Here is a 25,539-nt window from a genome sequence, read left to right as displayed (position 1 = left end):
GAGCCGGTGACTGCCGGAGCAGCTCGTTACATAACAGGACTACACATACCGTAATACAAAATCAAGAAGTCATCATTTAGTAAAGGGCCCATCTTGCAGTAAAATGCTGGATGGAGAATAAGTCGGTGTCATCCTTTGAAAATGGACGGTTTGTACAGAGATGTCTTTGTTTTATAATAACGTGTATCACACTTCTCAGCTGTTCAGTTGAAAATATTCCTAAAGAGTTATTAAAAGACTTCCCGTGAAGCATTCTAACACATGATGAGTTTCTGTTCACTTCTGTACAGGCGTAGCTGTAGTTGCATCGGGAGGGAGGAGAACAGGCGACAGTGGGGTGAATCCAGAACCTGAACGGGTGCTTCCTCGCTCGTCTTTAAGTTCATCGAGGCCGGCACGATCACTGTACAGATGGATCCACGTAAACCAGGAGCAGATGAAGGAGTGTGCGTGAGTAAACGAGTGTGTGTGTGTGTGTGGAGTTACTGGGCCTCTTCTGGTCTTTTTCCACAGGACAAGACATGGTGTGTGTTTTCCAAGTCTTACATCCACAAAAAGTTGAAAACATTTGGCAGGCCTTCGTCTCCCTCATCTCCATCTGAACTTCTTCCTTCCCTTTTTTTCCACTTGTCAAGTTCCATCTCCTCATTACCTTCCATCTCCTCAGTACCTTGTGGAAGTCACTTCTTGTCGCTGTTTTGAAATATTTGTTCGTAGGACGGAGGCGGCTGGTTGCAGTAGGACGGAGGCGGTGGGTAGGAGCCCATCATCATATGGGCGGAGCCAGGCTGTGGTGGGTATGCCGGGTGTGTGAGGGTGACCCCCGTGTCGCCACCCGTCATCCCGTTGACCCCGAAGCCCTGCATACTCCCCGGCTGCTGGGAAACTGGAAAGAAAAGGAGAACGGTTTGACTTTTATTCCAGACTTTGGCAACATGGTTCCTGTACTTGCACAGTACTGGTCTGAACTGATGCTCCTGGTAACTGGAGGTGCTATGAGATGGCCCCCAGGTGTAATTTGGGGCGACTGTGGAGGGTCTGAATTCTGCTGTACCTGGCGAGGTGGCAGGGTGCCTGGTGAAGGAGACGTTGAAGGCTGGCTCGTCTCTCAGCGGGGACGAATACATCCTTCTGCGGACGAAGAAGCCGGCACCGCAGCAGAACAGCACTCCCATCATCAGCAGCACCCTGAGTGGGAAAAACAGAGGACATGTCGGACCTTTCACCAACCCAACACCATCAACACACCCGTGCTTGTCCAGCAGGGGCAGGAAGAGGATGGAAGAAAAACGTCATTGTCAATGATTATCATCTGCAAGACAGCAAGCAGACGCAGAGGAACACTCATGGCCAGTCAAAACAAATTACTACATAGAAGCAAAAGAGTACACCGTCTCTCTGTAACTCACCAGAAGTACCATAGTCTCTGGATGGACAGGGCTCTCACACAGCAGCGAGTCCCACAGCAGTCCTCATAGGAGCGACATCTACAACACAGAAAGCACACAGAGGCACACAGCAGGTCCTCAACAACAAAGGGATGGGACGAGATGGTGAGTGGACTTCATGAAGCTCTGTTCTAGTCCACCAAACACGAGAAGCTCTTCACAACATTCACACACTGATGGCAGAAGCTACCATGCAAGGTGCCAATCAGCTCATCAGGAGCAGTTCAGTGTCTTGCTCAAGGACACTACAATACTCTTTGCAGGAGCAGGGCGACCGAACCATGGATGTAAATCATCAAAGCCCATCAAAGCTGCTCAGTGGCGCATGAAGCAAAAACAGTTTGACTTCAGAGGATAAAAAGATGTACGGTAAATTATCCGGATCTTCAAGCGATCTTTTGCATCCATGGGCCCCAGACAGCAAGCGCACTAGCGTTGTCTTTAACCCCGCCTCCCAGCCTCCCATCCGTCCCATGAACGGAGGGAGGAAAGTAACTCTGGGTTTGCACTATTAATGGAATTTACAAGTTTTAGGACCTAATGATTTAAATAAGGGCTATTCAAGTGTTCGTACTGGGAAGTTGATTCTCACGTGATGGACCCAGAAGATGTAGTTCCATCGTTCGGCCACTATGTAGAATTCCTTTCAAAGCCTGGCACTCTTCCTGAGGGCTTGGATCCAAACCGGGACCCTTCCAGTTACTACATCACCGCTACCCAGGGTAGGAAATTTACATATATTTTAGGGGGCAATTTTTGCCCCCACTGACTGAAATCCAGGGGCATTTAAAAAAAATTGGGGGCACTTTTGAAACTTGTGAAATAACATTTAACCTTCGTTCAAAATAAGACATATACTTATTTAGGCTTACAGTATATGAGCAATTGTAATCAAATGGCAATAATAAGACTATTAGGCAGTAGCCTACAGATTCAAAGTGTTTTCTTCGATTTATTTAACAAAAAACAAACATAAATCAGACAATCACATTCAATTTAATTTGTATTTCTTTGTGGTTATTTATTGTTATTATTACATTTTTTAAACAACTATTAACAATTATTAAGTCAACGATGCCTTGATTACATATGCATTCGTCATTGTGTGGAATTTTTGAGAAAAACATTTTTATAGTGTTGAAAAAAATCATCATATAACTGTGAATTGAACTCGAATTGAACTGAACACAAGTTACATAACGTGTTATTCTGGCTCTCAACATCATTTTTGGGAAATGACAATGAGGGCCAGACAAAAGTCCGTACATGGAGTTGTGTTCTGTGTGTTCTGTGTGCCCAGAACAAAATAGGAACATGCCCAAATTAGGAGTCCAGATGTGTCCTGATCCTTGATTCAACAGACTGGTTTGATTGGTGGAACGTAGCAAAAGGAGGCGTGAATTTTGACTATAAGAGTGATCTGTGAAAAGCAATACTTGGGAGCCGTTTTCAATATACTGAACTTGTTGATGTTGGCTTGTTCTTATTAAAACACTTCCCGCTGGTTTGCAACTCCAGTTCGTCGCCTCTCCTCATCATTTTCGCTACGACAATAGCATTTTAAAAATGTGCCATTTGAAGGTACAAATTCAGTTCAGAGTTTTTACTGAGTAAAATATCTTAATTGACTGTCAGTCAGGTATTATTCATTTCCAGCAACCCTCAAATCAAAGAATTCAATTCAATTCAATTTATTTGTGTATAGCCCAAAATCACAAATTACAAATTTGCCTCAGAGGGCTTTACAATATGTACACATTTGACATCCTCTTGTCCCGGGACCCTCACATCAGAACAGGAAAAACTCCCCAAAAAACCCCTTTAACGGGGAGGAAAGAGGAAGACACCTGTGGGAGAGCAACAGAGGAGGGATCCCTCTCCCAGGATGGACAGAAGTGCAATGATGTCATGTGTAGAACAGGATAGTGAATTACAACACATTCAATGTAGTTACAGCACATTCAATGTATGACACAACCACAACAGGAGGCAAGACCAGGTCCAGGTTTAACCCGGATACACAGGAACCTGTGAGGCGAGAAAGCACAGAGACTCTGGTGAAGAAGCAGGTCAATAATGTGCATTAATGGTATCGGTAGTATGAAATAGTAATGTGAGTAATAATAAAAGTGATATTAGCAGTTGGAGTCAGCAGGGCCATGGTAGGAGGAAGGACCAGGGTCCAGATGAAACCATGCTCCATGGAAACCTGTGAGGAGAGGAAGCACAAGGACTCCGGGGAAGAGACAAAATCAGTACTGTGCATTAATGGTATCGGTAATAGGATTAATAATGTTAATAATGAAGATCGTAGTAGGTGTCAGCAGGGCCATGGCTGGTTGAAGAACCAGTGTCCAGATAAAACTGCGGTCATGGGAACCTGTGAGGCGAGAAAGCACAAATACTCCGGGGAAGAAGTAAAGTTAGTAATGAGCATTAATGGGACATCAATGCATTCAGACAGAGGTGAAGAAGAGGAGGAGAGAGGTGCTCAGTGTAGGAAGTCCCCCTGTAGTTTTTGCCTATACCAGTTTGTCCATGGGCCGGTCCAAGGCAAGCTAGAGCCAGCCCTAACTATAAGCACTATCAAAGAGGAAAGTCTTAAGCCGACTCTTAAATGTGGTGAGTGTGTCTGCCCCCCGGACTGAAACGGGAAGCTGGTTCCACAGAAGAGGAGCTTGATAACTGAAGGCTCTGGATCCCATCCTACTTTTTAAGACTCTAGGAACCACAAGTAACCTTGAATTAATGGATCGCAGCTCTCTAGTAGGGCAGTATGGTACTATCAGCTCTTTAAGATATGATGGAGCCTGACCAATTCGGGCTTTGTAGGTAAGTAAAAGGATTTTAAATTCTATTCTAGATTTTACAGGGAGCCAGTGCAGAGAAGCTCATACAGGAGTAATATGATCTCTCCTCTTAGTTCTTGTTAGTACACGAGCTGCAGCATTCTGGATCAACTGGAGAGATTTAAGAGACTTATTAGAGCAGCCTGAAAATAAGGAATTGCAGTAATCTAGTCTAGAGGTAACAAATGCATGAACTAATTTCTCTGCATAGCTTTGAGACAGGATGTGCCTGATTTTTGAAATATTACAGAGGTGAAAAAAGGCAGTCCTAGAAATAAGTTTTATCTGAGAGTTGAAAGACAAATCCTGATCAAAGGTAACTCCAAGATTCTTGAGGGTGCTGCTGGATGCCAGCGCAATGCCATCTAGAGAAACTATATCATTAGAGAACTGATTTCGGAGGTGTTCTGGGCCTATAGAATGACTTCAGTTTTGTCTGAGTTTAACATCAGGAAGTTGCAGGTCATCCAGGTTTTTATGTCCTTAAGACACGCTTGCAGTTTAGCGAGCTGGTTGGTTTTGTCTGGTTTGATCGATATATATAATTGAGTATCATCTGCATAACAATGAAAGTTTATAGAGTGTTTTCTGATAATATTGCCTAAAGGAAGCATATATAAGGTGAACAAGATTGGTCCAAGCACAGAACCTTGTGGAACTCCATAACTGACGTTGGTCTTCATCGAGGCTTCATCATTTACATAAACAAACTGAGATCGATCCGATAGATAGGATCCAAACAAGTTCAGTGCGGTTCCTTTGATACCAATATAATGTTCCAGTCTCTGAAACAGGATGTAGTGGTCTATAGTGTCGACCGCAGCACTAAGGTCTAACAGGACAAGAATAAAGACACTTTACGCACAATTTAGGTGTATTTTCCCTTTAACTCACGAGATGCAGGGTAGCATGTGTTATACTTAATGTGAATATAATTCATACTTTGTTGGCATCTTATTCTGAAAACCGGATGTTCGTCTCCCGTTAATCTTTCCGCTAACTTTCAAAGTCCTTCGCTCGCTCCCGATCTGCGCCGTTTGAATGCGTTTACCGTGAATGTCAGCATATAGATGCACTAACATGCGAGTGTCTGCTGAGTTGACCGCAGTCTCGCAGTCACATGTCTGATGAAGAAGCGCTCCATTCGGTTCTTCATGCACACGCAACATCAGTCAAGGCGAAAACCAAAAACATTCTATGGCAACTGGACCGGGTCATATAGGCTACGATGTTTTTGACAAGTTCATTAAATTATCATTATTATTCGAGGAAATTATGGGGGCATTTTTTGCCCCTCTCCTCGTGATATCAGGGGCAAAATTATATTTCTTAGGGGCAGTTTTGCCCTTTGCCCTCGTGTATTTCCGACGCTACCCCTCCATACCCTATGACAGGGAGGTCAAACTCCTCTCCACTCTGGGCCACATCAGCATCACGGTCGCCCTCAAAGGGCCGGTTGTAACTGTAAGACTGTATAACTAACTTCTCCTAACATATTGTTAAATAACTCTCTCTGCATTTGATTATTGTTTATTCAAGTGTACAAATATTGTACAAGCAGTTATATAAATGAAAAATTATATTTAAACACATTTCTGTTATTATAACATAAATCATTTTAATTGAGGGTTAAGAAACCCACATGACTCTATCAAAGATCAAACTATTAAAGAAAATAACAAAGACAAATATCAAACACAAGTTATGACATTAACGTTGTTCAAAGCTGTTTGTGTCACCTCTCTGCATCACTAATGTTCCTCCCTGTCGTCGTCCTGCATGGCAGCTACATCCAAGAGCTGCTCACTGAGAGTCAGGTCTGATGAACATGATAGATGATGTATCCGTGTTGTCTGTGCTTTCATCAACAGTTCATTAGAAACACAAGTACCTGCTCGTCTCTTAGCTAGCTGTGTTGTTAGATTGCTGCTAGTTCATGAACTCGGTCTGCGATGGTGTTTCTTCACAAACTGACATTTGTAAAAGTCTGTATCTGGTCGGAGCTCTGCTCACATACCTTCAGCATGCACTGGGGGCTGTAGCTGTGTGAACATATTCTGCTGTGATTGCAGTCTGCCTTTTAATTCTTGGACAGTTTGATGTTTTTCTTGGAGGCTAAATTTAGCTCCGTGTTTGGAGAATTGTATCCTTCATCACCGACACGCCTCATAACACAGAAGACAGACCCGTTCTCCTTGAAGCACAAACATGTATTCGCTTTCCCATCTTTCATTACATTTTCTTCCCTTTGCATCAATTTTTCTCTTCGTGGACATTTTGGGATTATTTGTCGATCTTTTTCAATCGTTGAAACCTCTTTTCGGGCTGTTGCCTCTCCTGTCCACCTGTTGTGATGTTGTGATAGTTTTAATGTCGGTACACAGACAACATGCTATCTCATAATTTCAACCATGGGGATACTTTTATTTTCAAGTCTAACTTTTAATTATTTTTCCAAAAAAAATGAAAATAAAAATCTTTTAATTTTTTTAAATTCATTTTTTTGCTGGCGGATTCACGGGCCACATAAAATGGCGTGGCGGGCCGCAACTCCAAAAGCACATTCCTTGCAAGTGAAAACATTCTTGCCAATAAAGCGGATTCTGATGTTGCCGTTCACACTTTCTGCTTCGTAAACAAACTTGAAACGGTTTCATTGTAAACGGCAAAACCGGCAGCCAAATATTCAGAACAGAGGCCAACTGTGATTGATGAGTGTATGGTGAGCAGCAGGAAACTCTACCTCTGTGTGTGTGTGTGTGTGTGTGTGTGTGTGTGTGTGTGTGTGTGTGTGTGTGTGGATTTAGGATTTAGACTCACTATAGAACTAGTCTGGTTATTTGAGTCCCCACAGGATCCTGATCTCGACCAGACAACATCCTGCTGATCACTGACTGAGAGAAGGGAAGTTTCATTATTCGGATCATTCTGATCAGCATTACGAGTTCCGATGACTCATGAAAACATAGTTATGAATGTTTTATTTAATTTGTGCTAGTAGATCCCCTAAAATGCTAAGCACGGGCCCTTTAAGGATGAGCACGCTAAAGCTAATGTAGCGTAGCACAACTGTCCTGCTTTCGGATTATTTCGGAGGCTGTTGAAATAAATTGTTATGCTGAGAGCAGCATGAATATTCAAACCTGAGTCTGTGGATGCTGTGGATGCATTGACTACATCTGTGAACAATTAAGCTCTTGAGAGTTATCATCATGTTTTACTGAGTTATGTTCAATAATCTGGTTCAAATATGCTTATTCACTCCCAGTCTTGTTGATTCCAAATTGGAAATGAAAACAATTGTCCCTGGAAACACCTACCGTCAAAGCTCCTGCTGAAGCAGACAATAACACCAATGCTGCAGTGTGTCCCTTCTCTTTGTGCCTCTGATGGTTTTGAGGAGACAAAGCTACTTTACAGAAGTAGAGTATCAGCTGTGTGTCCTTATAAACGGACATACAGTACGCTTACGACAGCCGCCGTGCACAAGCTGTTCATTCCCTCTTTGTCAGATATATTTGATCACGTGGATTGTTATTCAGAAAAGTAACTGGATTCTGGTGTAGTTGAAGCTGAAGATAGATAGCCAACCAACCAACCCGCCCCCCCCCCCCACCTAACAAACAGTGGAGGAGAAAGGAGTACTTCCCTCCGAGTTGGTTTTCATTACTGCGGTAATCTCCTCCCAGGTGCTCTCCCTATCTCCGTGGCCAGTAGCAGGAAAGCAAGCTAAATGGATGAAAGTTGGAACTGTGGGAGAAGCCGGTCGTCTGTCTGAATCAGTAAAATAAACTTCTTAAAACCACTGACAGACTTTAAAGCTCCAGTAAGCAATAGGTTTGGAAATCCCATTGATGCATACTTAGAATTTTGATGCAAGGGCTGCATGAACCCACTGAGACTCAACACAGCTCTGCAGCTCAGATTCTTAGCTTCCATTTGGTATTCCAGCCAACACGTAACAGCTTCTGTTACGTTTCTTTCATGTATGCGAGGAAGGCCACAGTCAGCCTCATGCCATCATTTAGTCGCTGCGTCTGTTTTCATTGTACATTCATCTTTTGTCGATACAAGCTTTCACGCCTCAGCCAACATGGATACATGTGGTGATTTGCTGCTAAATCTAAATCAGCATTGTCCCTTTCTACGTGTGCTTCAAAATAAATGAATGAATGAATGTGAAAGCAGTTGTGGACCCGTAGACTGTATAGAAGTGGACACTGTCGTCGTGACGTCACCCGTTGGTTTGTGGACTGATGTTATGAGGCCTCGAGTTCGGCGACTTCGGGCCTTTACTGTGAAACCGGAAGTGTTGACATTCAGAACATTACTAAAAGTCAAGACTCACTTTTTTAGAAAACTAGATTCAGACATTTTTAGCACTTTTTGCTCTGGAGTCTTTTAAAAATTGTGGCGATGAAACAATTGAATTACATATTTACCAAAGTTCAATGAAGGAGAATTGCTCAAAAAGAAAGAGCTGATGTTATTTCTTATCAACAGCAAACTTCTAGTAACAGAACTTAAATAACCACAAAGACCTGCGTCATATAACAAGTCGGACTTCAGCAGATCAGCGGTGGTGTGGTCTCTTTGTAGTGGCCTTAATGATGGACATTCAAGGTCTTATGTAGGAGTGGAATGTTGTGGTACTTACATGAAGTAGATGGGGTATCTGCCTTCAAAATACCAGCAGTACTTTTTGGCTTCCACACACTGTAAAAGACAGACGGATTAAATTAGTTTAGGAAAACTTCTCACTTGATAAAAGAAAATCCACAATGGCATGCACAGCAGTAGGATCCCCCTGCATCGTGTGTGTGTGGGTGTGTGTGTGTGTGTAAATCCTCATTTTTTCCATCAACTGGCTTTCACTGAGAACGCACAAAGAGCCGACGCCGGTCGGCTGGAGAATGCCCTTTAATTAACCGTCTCTGAAATGATCCCTGTGAAAACGCAGCCCGCTTCATAGCGGCGCGCGGAGGATTTTCCCCGTTATAGTGTCTGCGCCCTGAAGAGCTGAGGGTGTTGAGAGAAGCAGGAGGGAAGGAGAGATACAGGAGAGACAAGGAGCCGGTCGGGGGTGGAGAAGAGATGCTCGGTGAAGTGAATCATACTGCAGGGACGCGCTTCACCTCAGGGTGAAACTGATATGACGTTCACTCGTCACCTCGTTATGCACGACTAAACTAATAACTCCTGGTGGTGATTCAAAATAGCACAGCTAAGTGAGAGCATATATATATTTGATATTTCATCTGCAGGTAAAACATCCGCTCACTTAATGAAAGCAACAGCCATGTGATCAGACGAGATACATGTTCCTACGCCAGTCATTCCTGAGCCCTCCTCTCGCCCCAGGACACGCCGCTCCATACCGTGCTTTACACCAGCACCGCGGCGAGCTTCGGTTCCCCGTTCTCTCAGTCCTTGTGCATCTTCTCCGCCACCACTGGTTGAATCCTCGCCTCCATCCACGTGTATTGCACGCGCAGTGTTGCCGCCTCGTCCCGACGACGCTGATAGTCGGGGACTCAATAATCAGGAATACCCGTTTTTTCAACACTGTTTCCCCGGAGCAATGGCTCAAGACATCCTGCTGACACTGCCTGGCCTGATGCGCGCCCTCCTGTCTTCCATTCGGTGAATTATCGTTCATGTGGGAATTAACGATACAGCCCTCCACCAGTCCGAGTTGACCAAGATAGATTTTACAAATCTTTTAAGCTTTTTAAACAGCTGTGGACTGTCTGTTTTATCAGTGGTCCAAGTCTAACACTCGGCCGTGGATCACAGCGGTTCAGCAGAGTCCTCAGCCTCCACACCTGGCTCCAGGCCGCCTGCAGGACCAACAACGTGAGCTTCATTGACAATTTTAATCTGTTTTGGGGCCGCTCTTCCGCTTTTAAGAAGGATGGTATTCATTTAACAAGCTGGGTAGCCGCTTGCTAGCGGCTAATTTACAGCATGCTGTTCACTCCCATTCACATGATTGACTGTTTACACCTGGATCCCCTGTCCGCTGTCACTCTTCCTCTACGATCATTCATCAGCCGCATTCATCCCCTACTAGCAACACTAGCTCCCCCTGGCTGCATGGAGGGTCTCCTACTACTCTCTCCCCAGCCTCTACCGTAACTTCCACTCCACGACCCATGAACATTCCCGTGAGAATCACAGACTCGCGCTCACGCCCTAGTTATGGTCGGTTTCGAGGTGCTGCACGAGTGATCCATCCTATTGCACATACCCCCAAAGCTTCCTGTGCTGATGACGACACAGTGTCTTCCCCCATCAAAATGTGTCTGATTAATGCACGCTCTGTAACAAACAAGGCTCACATTTTAAATGACTTGTTCACAAGTCATAATTTGTCTTTTTTATTTCTGACCTAGACCTGGCAACGGAATATGGAATGCATCCATTTCAATGAACTCTGCCCTGTGGACTGTTCTTATGTTGGGACACCGCGTTTGACGGGCCGCGGTGGAGGTCTCGCCGTGGTCTGGAAGAATCAGTTTTCCTGCCACTTGGGGAGCACAGAATCCTATGTTACTTTTGAACTACAGCTGACTAAAGTGGGCCGGCTAAAGTCGTTTTACTGTTTTTTAATTTACTGACCTCCAGGTCCTGCAGGTCAGTTTTTATCAGAGTTCACAGACTTTCTGACCTCTATTATCAAGCTAGACAAAGTGCTTCTGGTTGGTGATTTTAATCTGCATATCAATGATACCACAGACTGTATTGCTACAGAGTTTCTCAATATTACTGAATCTTTTAATTTCACGCAACATGTTTCTGGCGCCACTCACAGGGGTGGTCACACCTTGGACCTTGTGTTCTCTCTGGGTCTTGATATTGATAATACCCGTTGTGAGGACCTATTGATCAGTGACCATAAATGTATTTTCTTTGATCTTTCTGTCAATGCTGACCCCTTGTGTCTGAAACAAACATTCCACTCCCGCATTATTACTCAGAGTACAGCTGATCAGTTCTCTATGCACTTCTGCTGTGATATTAACACAAATCTCAATGATGTTGAACTCTTGATAGTCATTTAATGAACATTGCACCACTTTGCTGGTCCCAAGATTCTGCTTGATACAATTAAAGGAATTGTTTCACCGTCTGTCTCCACTTTACCATGCTATTCTGTTGATGATTGCAACAAATTCCTTATCTATTTTAATGATAAGGTAACAGGTATTAGGTCTGGCATTCAGCCTGGGATCTGGTCATCTACTTGTAGCTCCTAGCAATCTCCTGCTGTTCTGGACTCTTTCCAGCCTATCAGCCTTCAAGACCTGATGAACTTAATTAACAAAACAAAGCCATCATCTTGCCCTCATAATTCCATCCTCTCTATTTAAGAAAGTTCTGCTAACTATTGGCCCTGCAGTAACATCTATTGTCAATACCTCATTATCTACAGGAATTGTCCCTTCATATTTCAAACATGCCACTATCCAGCCCATATTAAAGAAACCTAACTTAGATCCAGCTTTGCCCATGAACTACAGGCCCATATCAAAACTGCCTTTCTTGTCCAAAATTTTAGAGAAAGTGGTGGCCAAACAACTTACTGCTGCACTGGAGAGGCACAACATGTACGACAAGTTCCAGTCTGGGTTTCGTAAGCAACACTCTACTGAAACCGCTCTCCTGAGGGTTTCAAATGACATTCTCATGTGTGCTGATGCAGGTGACTGCTCTGTGTTAGTTCTTCTGGACCTCAGTTCTGCATTTGACACTGTAGACCATGACATCCTGATTAAGAGGCTACGTGATTGGGTGGGCATATCTGGCATAGCGTTAGACTGGTTTACATCTTACCTCAATGACAGAAGTTTCAATGTCTCTGTGGGTGATTTTGTGTCTGTTACCTCTCCACTGTCTTGTGGTGTACCGCAGGGCTCGGTTCTGGGGCCCCTGTTATTTTCCCTTTATCTGTTACCTTTGGGACCGATCATAAAAAGCTATAATGTGTCCTATCACTTATATGCAGATGATATCCAACTCCATCTGTCATTCAAACCCAGCGAGGCATTCACATTAACTAGGCTCCTGGACTGTGTCAATGCCATCAGAGACTGGACGGCAGAAAACTGCCTGCAACTCAACGACTCTAAGACGGAGGTCCTAGTTATTGCTCAACTGTCATCTGATCTTTCTCAAATATTTAAAAAACACACAGAAGCTGGTTGATGGCCATGTTTGACATCGAGTACAAAATCCATTCTAGATATTTCTGTCTTAACCACGAGTCAACCTGTTTATCGGTGCTGGGGAAAACGTGAGGGGGGGTATCAAAGTCACGAGGATGCATCCTCAGGGGACCATGAATTATGACATTTCTTGACAATCCGCCATTAATGTCAACTGAACAGTAGAGTTAGAGGGGATCAGCAGGGGATGATCTTAAAATACATGCCTATTAAATACATCTACATATATATAAATATGACATGATTCATCTTCTGGGGATCGTGAGTATTCAAGACAAATTGAATGAGATTCAGCGTCCTACTTTAAGAGACACCTTGGTGCGTAGATGGTGTCCATAACACGTTTTGATCAGAGTGGTGCTCATATCAGAAAATGTCATTAATATTCATCTGCTCGGGACCAGGAGTGTAATGTAATGCACAAGTGCCTCAGGCTTCATGCAAGCACCATCCATCTGTCCGGCGTTCTCTCTGCATCAACATGTTCAATATCTGTGCTGCAATTGAAGGGGTCAGCATTCTCCTCCACAACTGGGTCCATACAATCTAAATTATTAAATTGGACAATGCACATGAAAGCATTAGAAGTAGGAGTGTGTGTGTGTGTGTGTGTGTGTGTGTGTGTGTGTGTGTGTGTGTGTGTGTGTGTGTGTGTGTGTGTGTGTGTGTGTGTGTGTGTGTGTGTGTGTGTGTGTGTGTGGCGATCAAGGCTGAGTTTTGCCTTTGCGGTTGCAGGATGCCGTCGGTGTAGGTTGTGAAAGGAGACGGGTCAATGAAGATAAGATAAGATAATCCTTTATTAGTCCCTCAGTGGGGAAATTACAGGATTACAGCAGAGGCTCCCTGTGAAAGGTCAGACGTCACTGAACACGGCTCTGCTCCTTCAAACGCATCAGAATAGCTGCCGTCACTTTCTAATTCTTTCTAACCTGCAGTGTTCTGCAACACTCATCATTTCTTTCATATCGTTTTGCATTTCAAAGGCAGCTCAGTCTCTCATTATGGTCTAAACTGTGCTGCCCGCTGCCAGGAATGAGCCGGAGGTCTTAGTGGTTCTGCAAGAACAGGCACTTTGCAGACTTGGTCAGGAAAGATATGATCAGGAAATATCTTTGCATTAAAATGGTCAAAAGATAATTTGAATCTATGGACACAATTGCATTAATATCAGCCTTAAAAACAAAAAGTTATTTGCCTTAATTTCTTCAAAAATCTCCTCTTTTGCTCCTAATCCTCTTCTGATTCTAATTCATCTCTTCCACTCCATCTTTCACTCCTGCCTTCCTGTCTCATTGATCTCAGCTGACCTCACAGATGCCATTAGTGAGCAGCAACAGGCCAACAAGCATCATTTGAGTCCGTGTGTGTTTTGGCCTGAAGTGGAGACGGTTAGGAGGAAACAGAGCCGGACGAAGCCTGAAGGAAATCCGTTAAGTCTGATGTCTGCCTGAATGTATCAGGTGCAGTTAAATTCTGCATTTTATAATTCTACTACTACCTACATGCGGAGGAAGCAAGCTGTTATTGGAGCGAGTGAGCGGTGTGTCCAGTGGACGTCTGAAGTCACGGTTTGCCGCTCTGAGAAAGGTGATGGACACAAAACGGAGGACTTTCCTTCTCTTATCAATGCTTATTCTGTTCTGCACAACGATTATAAAGTTCTCAGAGAAACTGTAAATGAACAAAAGCAGAACTGCTCTCCAGTCCGACAGGGACCTCTAGCAAACAGCAGTAACACTTTGATTTGTGTTCATTTTAAAGTAAATCTGATGTGTGTGAGAGAAATAAAGCAAGAGCTGCAGCCTTGTAACTACATTTGAAAAACTGGCAAACCTGTACAATAGCGCCAATAAAAAGATTTACTCTTAAACTGCTTTTGTATCACTTTTCCCAAGACATTTAACCAGGTTCCTGTTACATGTTTGAAAAGCATAGTCATCAAAATGCCACTTCAATAAAGGCTACAACCCAAAAATGTTTGAAATTAAATTGAGTCCAGTTTGGAAAGATGAATAGACACATAGTACCTAGCTTTGTAACTGCAGCTTTAACAACTGGATGACTCGTTTTGTATCCATCCAATAGTTATACCCGCTTATCCTTCGGGAGGTCATGTGGCACGGATGTAAAAACATGCACATGCATAGGCACAGAAACAATATCTTTGCAAGCCTGGAAACGGACTGTTTATTAACTGGATGGCTGCACACCACAAGCCCGCTCTAGCAGGAGGGATACGGTGGCCTGAACAGGTCAAATCAAGATCACAGCTTCTCTTTGTTGTGTTAGAAAACATGATTCAAACAGAGGAGCATGAGAAGCAATTATCATTCAGCTGATTCAGATGCCTTCTGCATCAACTGAATGTTTCTTACTTTATTTAAGGGGTTTCACAAGTCCTCAGACAACGTCAAGACAACTAGCCCTTATTCTTTGTTACTCCTCTTTGTGAGATCATCACACTCTAAGTTTTGGAACTACAATAATCCCAAATGCTTTGGGAGACGTAAAGAGGAAGTCAAATATTCCCATGGCTTGAGTTCAGAGTTCTACTGTGGCCTACAACCGGCATCATTCCAAGTAGAGGCGTACCCATTCTCAAAATCCACGGTTTGGTTCAGACCCCATTATGTCTCAGGAGTAGGGTTGGGTACCGAAACTCGGTGCCAATATGGCACCGGTTCCTATACGTCCGGTAGTTCTCGCGGCAGTTCGTCAAATAGCCACGAAATGTAATATATCAAACATCATGGTTGGGCTTCAAATACCTACAGTTAGCTTCCAGCGACAAAAGGAACGCTAGGTTTAGGCAACAAAACCACGTAGGTTTAGAAAAACCGTCACCAAGGGGGTTTCGAACATCTGTCTCATACCTGCATCTCTTTCACTGAGACGTTTGAAGCCAAAGTGTCTCCGAGACGCTTCAGCCACAACATGAGACATAAGTGAATTGTGCTTTCGCTGAACAAAGCCGTCGAAAAAGGACCAAAACATCAGCGGCCTCAGTCCAAATGTACAAGCTGTCAGAGCCACCTATCAAAGTGAACCATCGCAAGGTTCAAGGGCTCCAGTCCCTCTTGGCCGACCGCTCGCATTCAAAATGGATGTACTCACCAAGTCTGCTGAATGAAATAAAATAATAATGATGTGTATTAATAATACACGAACAGACATGAATCAGCGGCACTGGACTGGCAGGAAGAGCGGGATCGTGACCACGCCGTGCTCCCTTCAGAGCCCGGTCAAAACCTACAACATTCTCCTCATTCATGTTAAAAAATATCCTAAAATCCCCAATGACGTCCCTCACATTCACACGACCCAAAATCATTCTCATTTAGCGACGTCAAAGCGCACGCGTTAGGAAAACAGGAGCACATATAAGGCACTAAATTGGACTCACAAAAAGTATAAATGCATCAAGATGTGGAAAATCACATACAAATCACATGATGAGAAAAGAGTCATTGATTGGACATCGTTGGTACAGTTGGATTCCTGCTGTACACCAGTGAGTGTTTGTCCTACAATGAGTAGTTTCAGGGGTCTGGGCACAAGGACAAAGGATGACAGGATCCCAGGTAGACAGAGCCTCTCGCTGGTCTCATCAGTTAGACAGGACTGTGTAGCCTCGTCTCCTCTTTCCAGCATGTATATCAAGCCGCCAGCAGCCCCTCTTGTGATATCCATTTGTTCTTTTTGATATGTATTGTTTCACAATCGAGGGAACGGCGTGCTATCAAAATAAAGTTCAGATTTGAGATATATATATACATATATATTTATTAAGTGTTTCTTGATGGGTCACTCGCGTGCCGAAGTTACCGCACACTGTCATTCATTTCATAAAGATCTCAATTTGTCCTCTACTATGAGTGTAATGTTGGCATGAAGCGAAGCTGTTAAAGACGCTACTCTTGAACTGAATTTGGCCAAAACAATACCAGGCGGCACGTATCGGAGCTACATCAAAGGGAGCCTGCTAGCAACCGATAAGCCTCAAAAGGAAACGGATTTATTGTCTCTACACAACAAGACACTCAAAGGGCGTCCCTGTCCCTTCAACCACACGCGCGTGTCTACCGAAGCTATGGAAATGATCGATAAAAAACAAACAATGACAGACGTCGCTCACCTCTAGAAAGAGCCAGAATGTCAGGGCTAAACCGGCCAGTGGGTTCCTCATATCTCCGCCGGTGGGAGAGCGGAAGCCGAGCTCGGCTTGTGCAGAAGAGAAAGACGCGGAGGAGATGCTCCTTTGTCACACTGTCGGTTTCATCCCGTTACCGGGGATGATGCTCAGAAAGTGGATGTAGCCGGCGCGTCACTGAGTACTTCGGGTGACAGGAAGGATGATGGCAACCTGGGTGTCAGTCAGACGGTCCACAGACGGAGATTAACGGCATGCTGGGACACTGGTGATGTGTCTAAATTAAGCCTGTGATGTTGGCTTATTCCACGCCTCTTTACGAGGCCCCCCCGCCCAACGTGCACGCGCGCTCGCAAACACACACGCTTTGACTCTATATAATAATGTTTTATCATTATTGTATAATAAGAATTACGTAAGAATAATTCCTATTTGTCACATTTATTGTCTTGTAAAACACACACAAAAAAGAACTAAGCCCACGTATATTCCTAAACTATTGCCTTAATGTCTAAAGGAGCATCCAATTAAAATTCAAAGTCCAGTAAATATTTCCTCCCAGCGAGGGTCCGAACCCGATGTCTAAATTGCGTCCGATAGCCTACACCACTACGTCTATCAAATGAAGTCAACAATGTGTATTTCCATAACATTTCAACAAAATGTACTTCTAACATACACACCCATTGAGCTTGTATGGAAAACTGACCATAACATACCATGAATAAACGGATTTCTGGAACAATGAACCTAAGGCCTCTTTCAAGTAAAACAAAACAAAACAGGATCATTTGTAAATAATTATTGCTGCTTTGGTAATGACTTGTTACTGTGCATCGTTTTATTCACTGTCAAATACATTTTTCAATGTACCCAAGCAAGCAGATGTATTTCTGAAGGACTTCATATGCCAGTTGTGGGACTCCACTTGTGCGTTTCTGATTCAGCACCATGGACAGTACCCAAGCAGCTGAAAAGGTCGGAGTCAGCTGGACAGTTGCTGACGGGACACACAGCAGTGTTTGGTCAAAACTGGTGTACCAGCGGGGGATGATGCGGGGGGTGCAATGCCGACACAGTCGGCATTGCACAGCGCTGCTAGACAGTCTCCAAAAAACATTGTCTTTGTCAAATGGAGTTCACCATTCATTTTGTGCTTTTCCCCATTGTCTCATCTCAACTTGTCTCCAGTGCAAAAGGTCCATTGTATGATTTCTCTCTCATTATTTCATTTTTGTACTCTTTCAGTTAACTTTCAGTCTCAAATTGTCTCTTTTTTTAAACAACACTTTCTCACTCCCAACTCGTCCAATCCATCACTTGGTCAGTGGCCCCAAGCATCAAACTATGTTCCCCTCTAGCGTCCAGTTTTGGACGTGGCAGGGACGGCATGTCCTTTTTCCTCTCGTTACATGCAGAGTGACTTTACAAAATAAACGTCCGTCTTCACAGGAAGTTAGTTAGGTTTAGGAAAAGAGCGCGCTCTATACGTCAACTTAACAGACTCATGACTCATGTACCAAACGAGTCACGTAACAAAATGTCAAGACAGCAGTGTCATTGACGACAGGCATGCGTTTGTTTGACCCGTCCACCTCCCCTCCCGAATGGAAGTGAGACGGGCGTTGTTTTAATCCTGGAGAGTTAAAGAATATACTCTTCTTTTTGATAAAGGGCTGTGTCTCTTGGGCAAAACATCCCATTCACGAAGCTGGATTTCTTCAAACAAAACCTGACTTTTTATGATTGTCTTTGGAGAGTCAACAAAAAAAAAGCTTTAAAGACATCCCAACTCTGCAAAAGCTGTTTACAGTGGGTAAAAAAAAAAGTAATGGCTGGACAAAATGTTCAACATTCAACGAAGGAAGCTTCAATTCAAACTCCTCATGATATGTTAACACATATATAAATCAGTACATTATATACTGTACATTTGCATCTCTTAACACTGTTCTCATCTCAGTGTGGACTGTGCTATGTTCTCTATTCATACTGTACTAGCAGGAAGGCCCACGCCTCCTTATTCCCTGTAAGTAAATAATTGAGCTAAATTGCCACTTTAGCTTTTTAAGTGCGTTAAGCTGAGCAGCATGCTGCTCGAACCACAGAACACACCAACCAATCATCTTCAGCTGCCTCATCCTAGCAAGCAATCACCACACATCTGTGTATAACATCACCATTTCACATTATATGTTGTTGTGAGACCTTTGGGATGACCGTGCACGCTATCTGACTGAAAGCTGAAGTAAACTGTCTCGTCGACTGTATAACAGCAGACCAAGAGTTAAAATCAGAGGTCCATGTGCACTACGCGATAAAGTGATTCATCCACTACATGTACCAAGTGATAAAGGTAAATGTTGGTAAGATTCTGATTGACAGCCTGGCATGTGTATTTGTTAAATGCTTTTTTATTTTCCACAAAATATCATTTAAATTGCATGTCTGAGGAGGATCTTTATATTTTTTGGACACCGACACTAAAACCTGTCAAAATGGACCCTGTTGTGCTGCCGTTTGCACTCCCAATGCGTCACCCTTTAGTGTCTACATGCAACTCACTCTAATATAAACCATAGGCTGTATATAAGAAGTGGACCTAGTCGTCGTGACGTCACCCATTGGTTTTGAAACCTCGAGTTTGGCTTTTTGCCCGTTGCCATCTTGGCTTTTTTTCAACCAATTAAAAGAAGTGACAATATTTGGACTCTGGATGAGTGATGTAGAGACACCGTATACGGCTCTGGTAGCGGCAACAACCCGTCAATCACAATAAGCCCCGCCCTAAAGCATCCCCTGCTTTATGGTCTGTTTGACTCTAAATGGACCATAATGTACTAAATGAACATCATGCTGTATTAAAGAAGACTTGAAACTATAGATTGAGACATAAACTCATGTTTACAATGTTTACTGAGGTATTAAATCAAGAGAGAAGTAGAGTCATTTTATAATAGACATTGGCTTCACTTTACTGAACCGGATGTTGCCACCTAATGTAAATACACCCACGTCCTTACACCCTCAGAGCAACTGATGTAGTTTAAAGACTGATTTTCTCCCGCATTCTAGGGAGAAACAGAAACGGTCACTGATTCTTCACCACTTCAATCTCTCATCTGCTCCATTTCCAGCCGTACCTCCAGACAAATGAACCTTGATGCAGTAATTACTGGTATCAGAGGATGTAAACACTCCAGGCCCAGATTTGCAGCACAATTCAGAAACATTAGTCAGCGATCTCGCTGTGAAATGCTGTTTGTTATACTGCAGCAGCAACAGTGAGAGGCCAGATGTAGGACAGGGAAATCAAGCAAAAACAATCAAATGATCGAACTATAAAGAAGTAGCTTAAAGATATTATACTCTTCATGTAGAATTAAACCGAACAGCTATCTCCGTAATCACGTAACCGTGTATGAAAGTGATTTGTGACGCTGGTATGGAAGGAGGCAGCAGCAGCAGCAGCAGCATGGATGAATGTGACCTTGAAGAGGATTTTTTCACTTAAGATGATTTGGGCTCTTCGTCACAACCTTCACGTGAAATGTTTGATTTATGTCTCTCAGTCTCAGGGAATGCGGTTGTTTGTCGGCATGTGAATGACACGGAGAGAACGTAAATAATAACAGTTAACTTGACATTTATTTTGTACATGTTCACTGTTATTAGGTTTTGCAAGTTTGACTTGGGTTTTGAGTCATACCATTTTAAGAAGTGTGATTAAAACAGCAATGAAATGACAAACAGCAGAGTCATCTTACAAACAAAATTCAAAAGAAAATAGCAATCACCACATAATCCCCATTTCTCCGGACCATCATGCTGCATTGTTAAAGAAAACAGCCCGAACAGATTCAATTGTTCGGACAATAACCCCGCGCATGACGGGATGCTTCATCATTAACGGACAAGAGTCCAAATCAAAGTAATTAACACAATGACAAGAACAAACTCACAAGAAACAGTCACATATATTTATATAACAGAGCAACAAATCAATCCAGCAACACTGTAGCGCTAAAACACGTATTCCACTTCTCTTACACATGTTCCAACCTGAACTCTTACTAAACACTAAGATCTGCTAGCTAGCTTTCTGTTTGACAAAAGTCATGCTGGCCCACTGACCAATCACTGCGCATGTAACCGGTTGTATATGGACCCAAATGAAACACAAGATTCCAGGGATCCTTGGCTTTTATTACAAACGTCCAGAAACAGCAGGCAGAGTCTCAACAGGGTCAGGATCAGAAGGCTGGTGGGTTTCCGGGAGTCAGGCAAGGCGGGTAGAACAGGGGCAGGCAGGGTCGGTAACAGGAGATCAGTCCTGAGAGCGTGTTGGAGAGTCTGGCATAGAAAACCCAAGAACAATCTGGCAAATGTGTCTGGGAGGCAGCAGTCTATAGGGGGGCTTGATTACTGATCAGAGGCAGGTGAGTGAACAGTTGAAGGGAGTTGGACTGATGAGGAGGGAGTGACTGACAGGTAGAGTGAGGAGGGTGTGGAGCTGAACTGTGACAGCGCACGTTAATGCACATGTACTAAGCAGGCTACCTGGTACCACTGGCACATCAAAGAATACGCCCAACATGTCAAACTAAAGATCTGATTGGTTGAAGACTATGACAATCAACAATATCGTCCCCATATACTTTAATCTGCAAAGTCTACCTAGAGGGCCTCGGGCCTCTCTTCTTACATGGAGACACAGAGACTGAATCTGATTGGATAAGAGCTCTCCTTAAAACAAGTTGTGCTGGAAGCAGAGCAACAGAGGAAGACAGGAGCCGTGCAATGAGAAAATGAGCTAATGGGGAAGAAAAATTATAATACATATAGTGTATTGTTGGGGTCTGATAAATGGCTTCAACATGTGCTGTGGACAAAGACAATCAGGCCTTCGCTTTTTCAAGCAAAGGTCTCATCCTGACTTGTAGTTTGAGGAGAGCAAAGGGATTTCACACTCAGGTGTGAATTCCCCCCCCCCAAATAACCAGGGTAACCGCGGCAATCTCATTGGCCGAGAGCCAAGAGACCCCAGGACCCCTGTGGTTCGACCTCTGTTCTATAAAACTATATGCCGCCCCCACTTCTAGGCTTTTTCCCGTCGACCTCCGTCGAACAGGGAGCACACCACGCTCTCTTCGCTCGGACCCCCCCCCCCCCCCGTCCAGGCCACAGAAGAACCAACTTTCCCCGCCAGCGCAACGGCCCTCCAACCCTACTCAAACCCTGACAAGCCGTTTCGCTGGATGAAACAGCCCGCGATAACGAATCTGCTTCAGCGATCAGTTCAGCGCTTTTTGCTCCTTTTTCTTTTGGTGCACACATTCCGGCGAAGGAAAGACGACAACGCCTCCCTCCTTCACCGACGATTCCCGGTAAGACGCACGGACCACGCCGTCAGCCGAAATTAGATCACCCTCCCTGCCGCGAGGACAGATCACGTCTGCGTTTGCTCCAGAGCGAGCAGCGCCACGACAGACCGAAACAGCGCCAGCTCAACGCCGCGCTGAGAAGCACCCCCCCCCCCTTCCTCTCGAAGAAAAAGGACAACTTTGCTCAAGAACCCTTCAACGTTGCAACGAAGCATCTACAAGTAAGATTCTTGGCATTTGGGCATAGCTTAGCTTAAATTAACTTAAGTTTAAGTCAGGCCATTCATTTATATGTTGATATTCCCGTGTTTTTGTGTGTTTAAGACTGTCGCGTGATATTGAGGTATTACGCAATCATTACGGAGCAGAGAAGCTCCGCTGTATGTGTGTATCAACTATGACTGTTTGCGTGGGATTTATTTGATTTCTTTTCATTCATTGTCTTCCACTCCGGGTGGAAGTTCTCTTTTCATTAACTCGACTCGGTGAGTGAGCTGAGGTGCGTGGCTTATCACGGCATAAGTTACCGGCAGTTCCAAGACGACAGCGGTATATTTATGCATGATAGAGCCAGCAATCAGGCTCCCTACCACATCGCACGCCGAAGCGTGATTCACTTCGAGTTCTCGCTCCTTTTTTCTCTTTCCTCCTTTCACGAAACACACACACACACACAGCTCCTAATTCTACCCCTGGGGAACCTCGTTCAAACGAGCGCCTCACATCACGTGCTGCCCAGGCAAACGTGAATTACGTACAGCAGCCCCATTCTGCCATTTTGTCCGGGTCCCTCGACACCGCCATCTTTGTAGTTTCTAGCTGTAGTTCTTAAGGCCCCTCCCCTTTGGCCAGCGTCACTCGACGCCGCCATCTTTGTAGTCTTTAGCGTAGCTGTAAGACTCCTTCCTGTTCACCCACAGACCCACACACACACACATACACATACACACACAGACATACACCCTCATCCATTTTATTCATTCTTTAGTTTAGGCATATAAAATTGTATGATAACGTTTGTTGGTTGCAATATTAATTGATTTGATCATTTATTATTTTGATTCAATAAACTCTGTTATACTTTCAGGAGCAGTCGTCTGTGATTACTTGTGCATATGTATTTGATAAGACTGTATGTAGTAGCCTGTGCTCGAACTTAAAAACCTTCACTGTCACTGAATGTATAGTCATACGCAGACTATTGACATTATGAGTGACTACTAATTATGAGACTTAGTTTTATCGTTTGGTTATTGGTCCCTGTTCGCAGGGTGGTGCCCCGTTTATATTAATAATCATTAATAATTGTTACATACATCAATAATTCTATTGATGTCAAGAATTCAGTTTCTTAAATGCTGATAACCCAAACACGCTCCTTTAGATCCCAACAGTATTTATGAAAAATTATTAAATGATAATATAGCTATAACTTTGTGATTGTGTTCAGGCCAGCAGAGAAGGCTTAGCTGGCCCTGACGGCCCACCACTGCATTCAGCTGGTAATGCTTTTTTACTTTTGTTCATTTTAAATGCACTTTACTTGGTCTGGACTTATTTTACATTAACTTATTGATGATTTTACTTCAGTCAAGGATCTCACGACTTCTTCCATCACTGACAATAAAAAAAAAATTGAGTCCATTTCAGAGAGGAACTTTAAGGTTCTAGATACATCTCTTGTTCCCGGTAGAACACCCTGGGTGGGTTCTAGATGAACACCCTGGGAGGGTTCTAGATGAAACCCTTGGTATATTAGCGGGTTCTCACTCTAGTTTGAACACTTCTTGGTGGATTCTGGTTTGTACCCTTAGAAGGTGAAAGGGTGGAACCATTCACAGATGGTTCTAGATATAACCTTTTGTGTTGGGTTCCAAACAGAACCCTCCGAAAGGGTTTGAGGTGCAACCTTTACAAAAGGAACCAAAAGGGGTTTTCTTTTTAGAAAGCGTTGGGCTGTAGAACGCGTTGGGCTGTAGAAAGCGTTGGGCTGTAGAAAGCGTTGGGCTGTAGAAAGCGTTGGGCTGTAGAACGCGTTGGGCTGTAGAAAGCGTTGGGCTGTAGAACGCGTTGGGCTGTAGAACGCGTTGGGCTGTAGAACGCGTTGGGCTGTAGAACGCGTTGGGCTGTAGAAAGCGTTGGGCTGTAGAAAGCGTTGGGCTGTAGAAAGCGTTGGGCTGTAGAACGCGTTGGGCTGTAGAACGCGTTGGGCTGTAGAACGCGTTGGGCTGTAGAAAGCGTTGGGCTGTAGAAAGCGTTGGGCTGTAGAAAGCGTTGGGCTGTAGAAAGCGTTGGGCTGTAGAACGCGTTGGGCTGTAGAAAGCGTTGGGCTGTAGAAAGCGTTGGGCTGTAGAACGCGTTGGGCTGTAGAACGCGTTGGGCTGTAGAAAGCGTTGGGCTGTAGAAAGCCAGCATGGTATATGTTCTTGATGCAGAGCTCCTCTGCTGTATAACATATCTACTTTTTAACAAATCATGAGATAAAAAATGGTCACAAATAGAATTAGAATAAATATTGGATGATAAGTGATAAGTGAGTGAAAGTTGGACGGTAACTGCACCTCAGTGTAGACTGACTGGGATGTGGAGGAGTCAATGACACTGTCAGGATCCAGGATTCCCCTGTCTGTTATTGTGTGCCATGTGCTCTGTTTGTCCTCTGCCTTCAGACACCTCCCAGGGCCGCACCCTTAATCGTGCACGGCTGAGGACACTCAAGCTGATCACCTCCTGCAGCCTGACACACCAGACTCAGGGCCCCTTAATGAGTAGCCTGCCACTATATAAACTCTGGTCCTGCAGTCTGGGAGTGTCAGGTCGTACCGTCTTCAACCCGCTGAAACCCTGTGGATTACACTCCACGGCTCTGCCCTCCTTGTGTCTGTGGATTGCGCTCCGCCGCTCTGCTCTCCTTGTGGTCTACGGATTACACTCTGTCACTCTACCCGCCTGGGGTTAAACGGACTACAATCGCCGTCAAGCTGCCAGGCCTCCGGTGTCGAGCCACGGGACTCACACCGTCGATCTGCCACTCGGGTGTCGGACCACGGGCTCCACACCTGCACCCACCTGTCTATAAATAAAACCTGTTTAACATTCACTTCTGTCTCCTGTGGTCTTGCTTTTGGGTCCTATCTGTGAACTCCCGGGACAGAACGACCTGACCATAATGGACCCAGCAACCACAGGAGCAGCTACGCTGGCCGGATATAGCACGCAGCTGGAGGCACACCAGCAGAGGCTCATGGAGATGCGTCAAGCCCTGCAATCCATGGAAGCTGAGGTCTCTGAGGGGGACCCAGCAACCACAGGAGCAGCTGCGCTGTACAGCACTACCAGGCTGCTGGAGGAGACGAGACGTTCCCTGGCGAAGATGAGACGTTTCGCTGCTGAGGTTTCTCGGGTTGGCTGGTGCGGGCAGGAACTAGCCCGGACAGTCAAGTCTCCACCAGTTCCAGCACCCGCACTATTCCCGCCTGT

The 25,539-nt window shown here is 44.3% G+C and overlaps 1 protein-coding gene across 1 annotated transcript; it reads right to left on the bottom strand.

The window, feature by feature from the left end:
- Positions 1 to 680: 680 nt before the first annotated feature.
- On the bottom strand, positions 681 to 16,711 carry vopp1b (VOPP1 WW domain binding protein b; the record flags this gene model as incomplete). Its single annotated transcript, XM_079292548.1, has 5 exons — positions 681 to 886; positions 1,055 to 1,188; positions 1,410 to 1,487; positions 8,955 to 9,013; positions 16,661 to 16,711. 5 exons carry the CDS (start codon positions 16,709 to 16,711, stop codon positions 681 to 683), a joined length of 528 nt encoding a protein of 175 aa, XP_079148674.1.
- Between the last annotated feature and the right edge of the window lie 8,828 nt (positions 16,712 to 25,539).

This window comes from Melanostigma gelatinosum (assembly GCF_949748355.1).
Source record: "Melanostigma gelatinosum genome assembly, chromosome: 20".
NCBI classification, from domain to species: domain Eukaryota; kingdom Metazoa; phylum Chordata; class Actinopteri; order Perciformes; family Zoarcidae; genus Melanostigma; species Melanostigma gelatinosum.
This window is presented reverse-complemented; position numbering and strand designations above follow the sequence as displayed.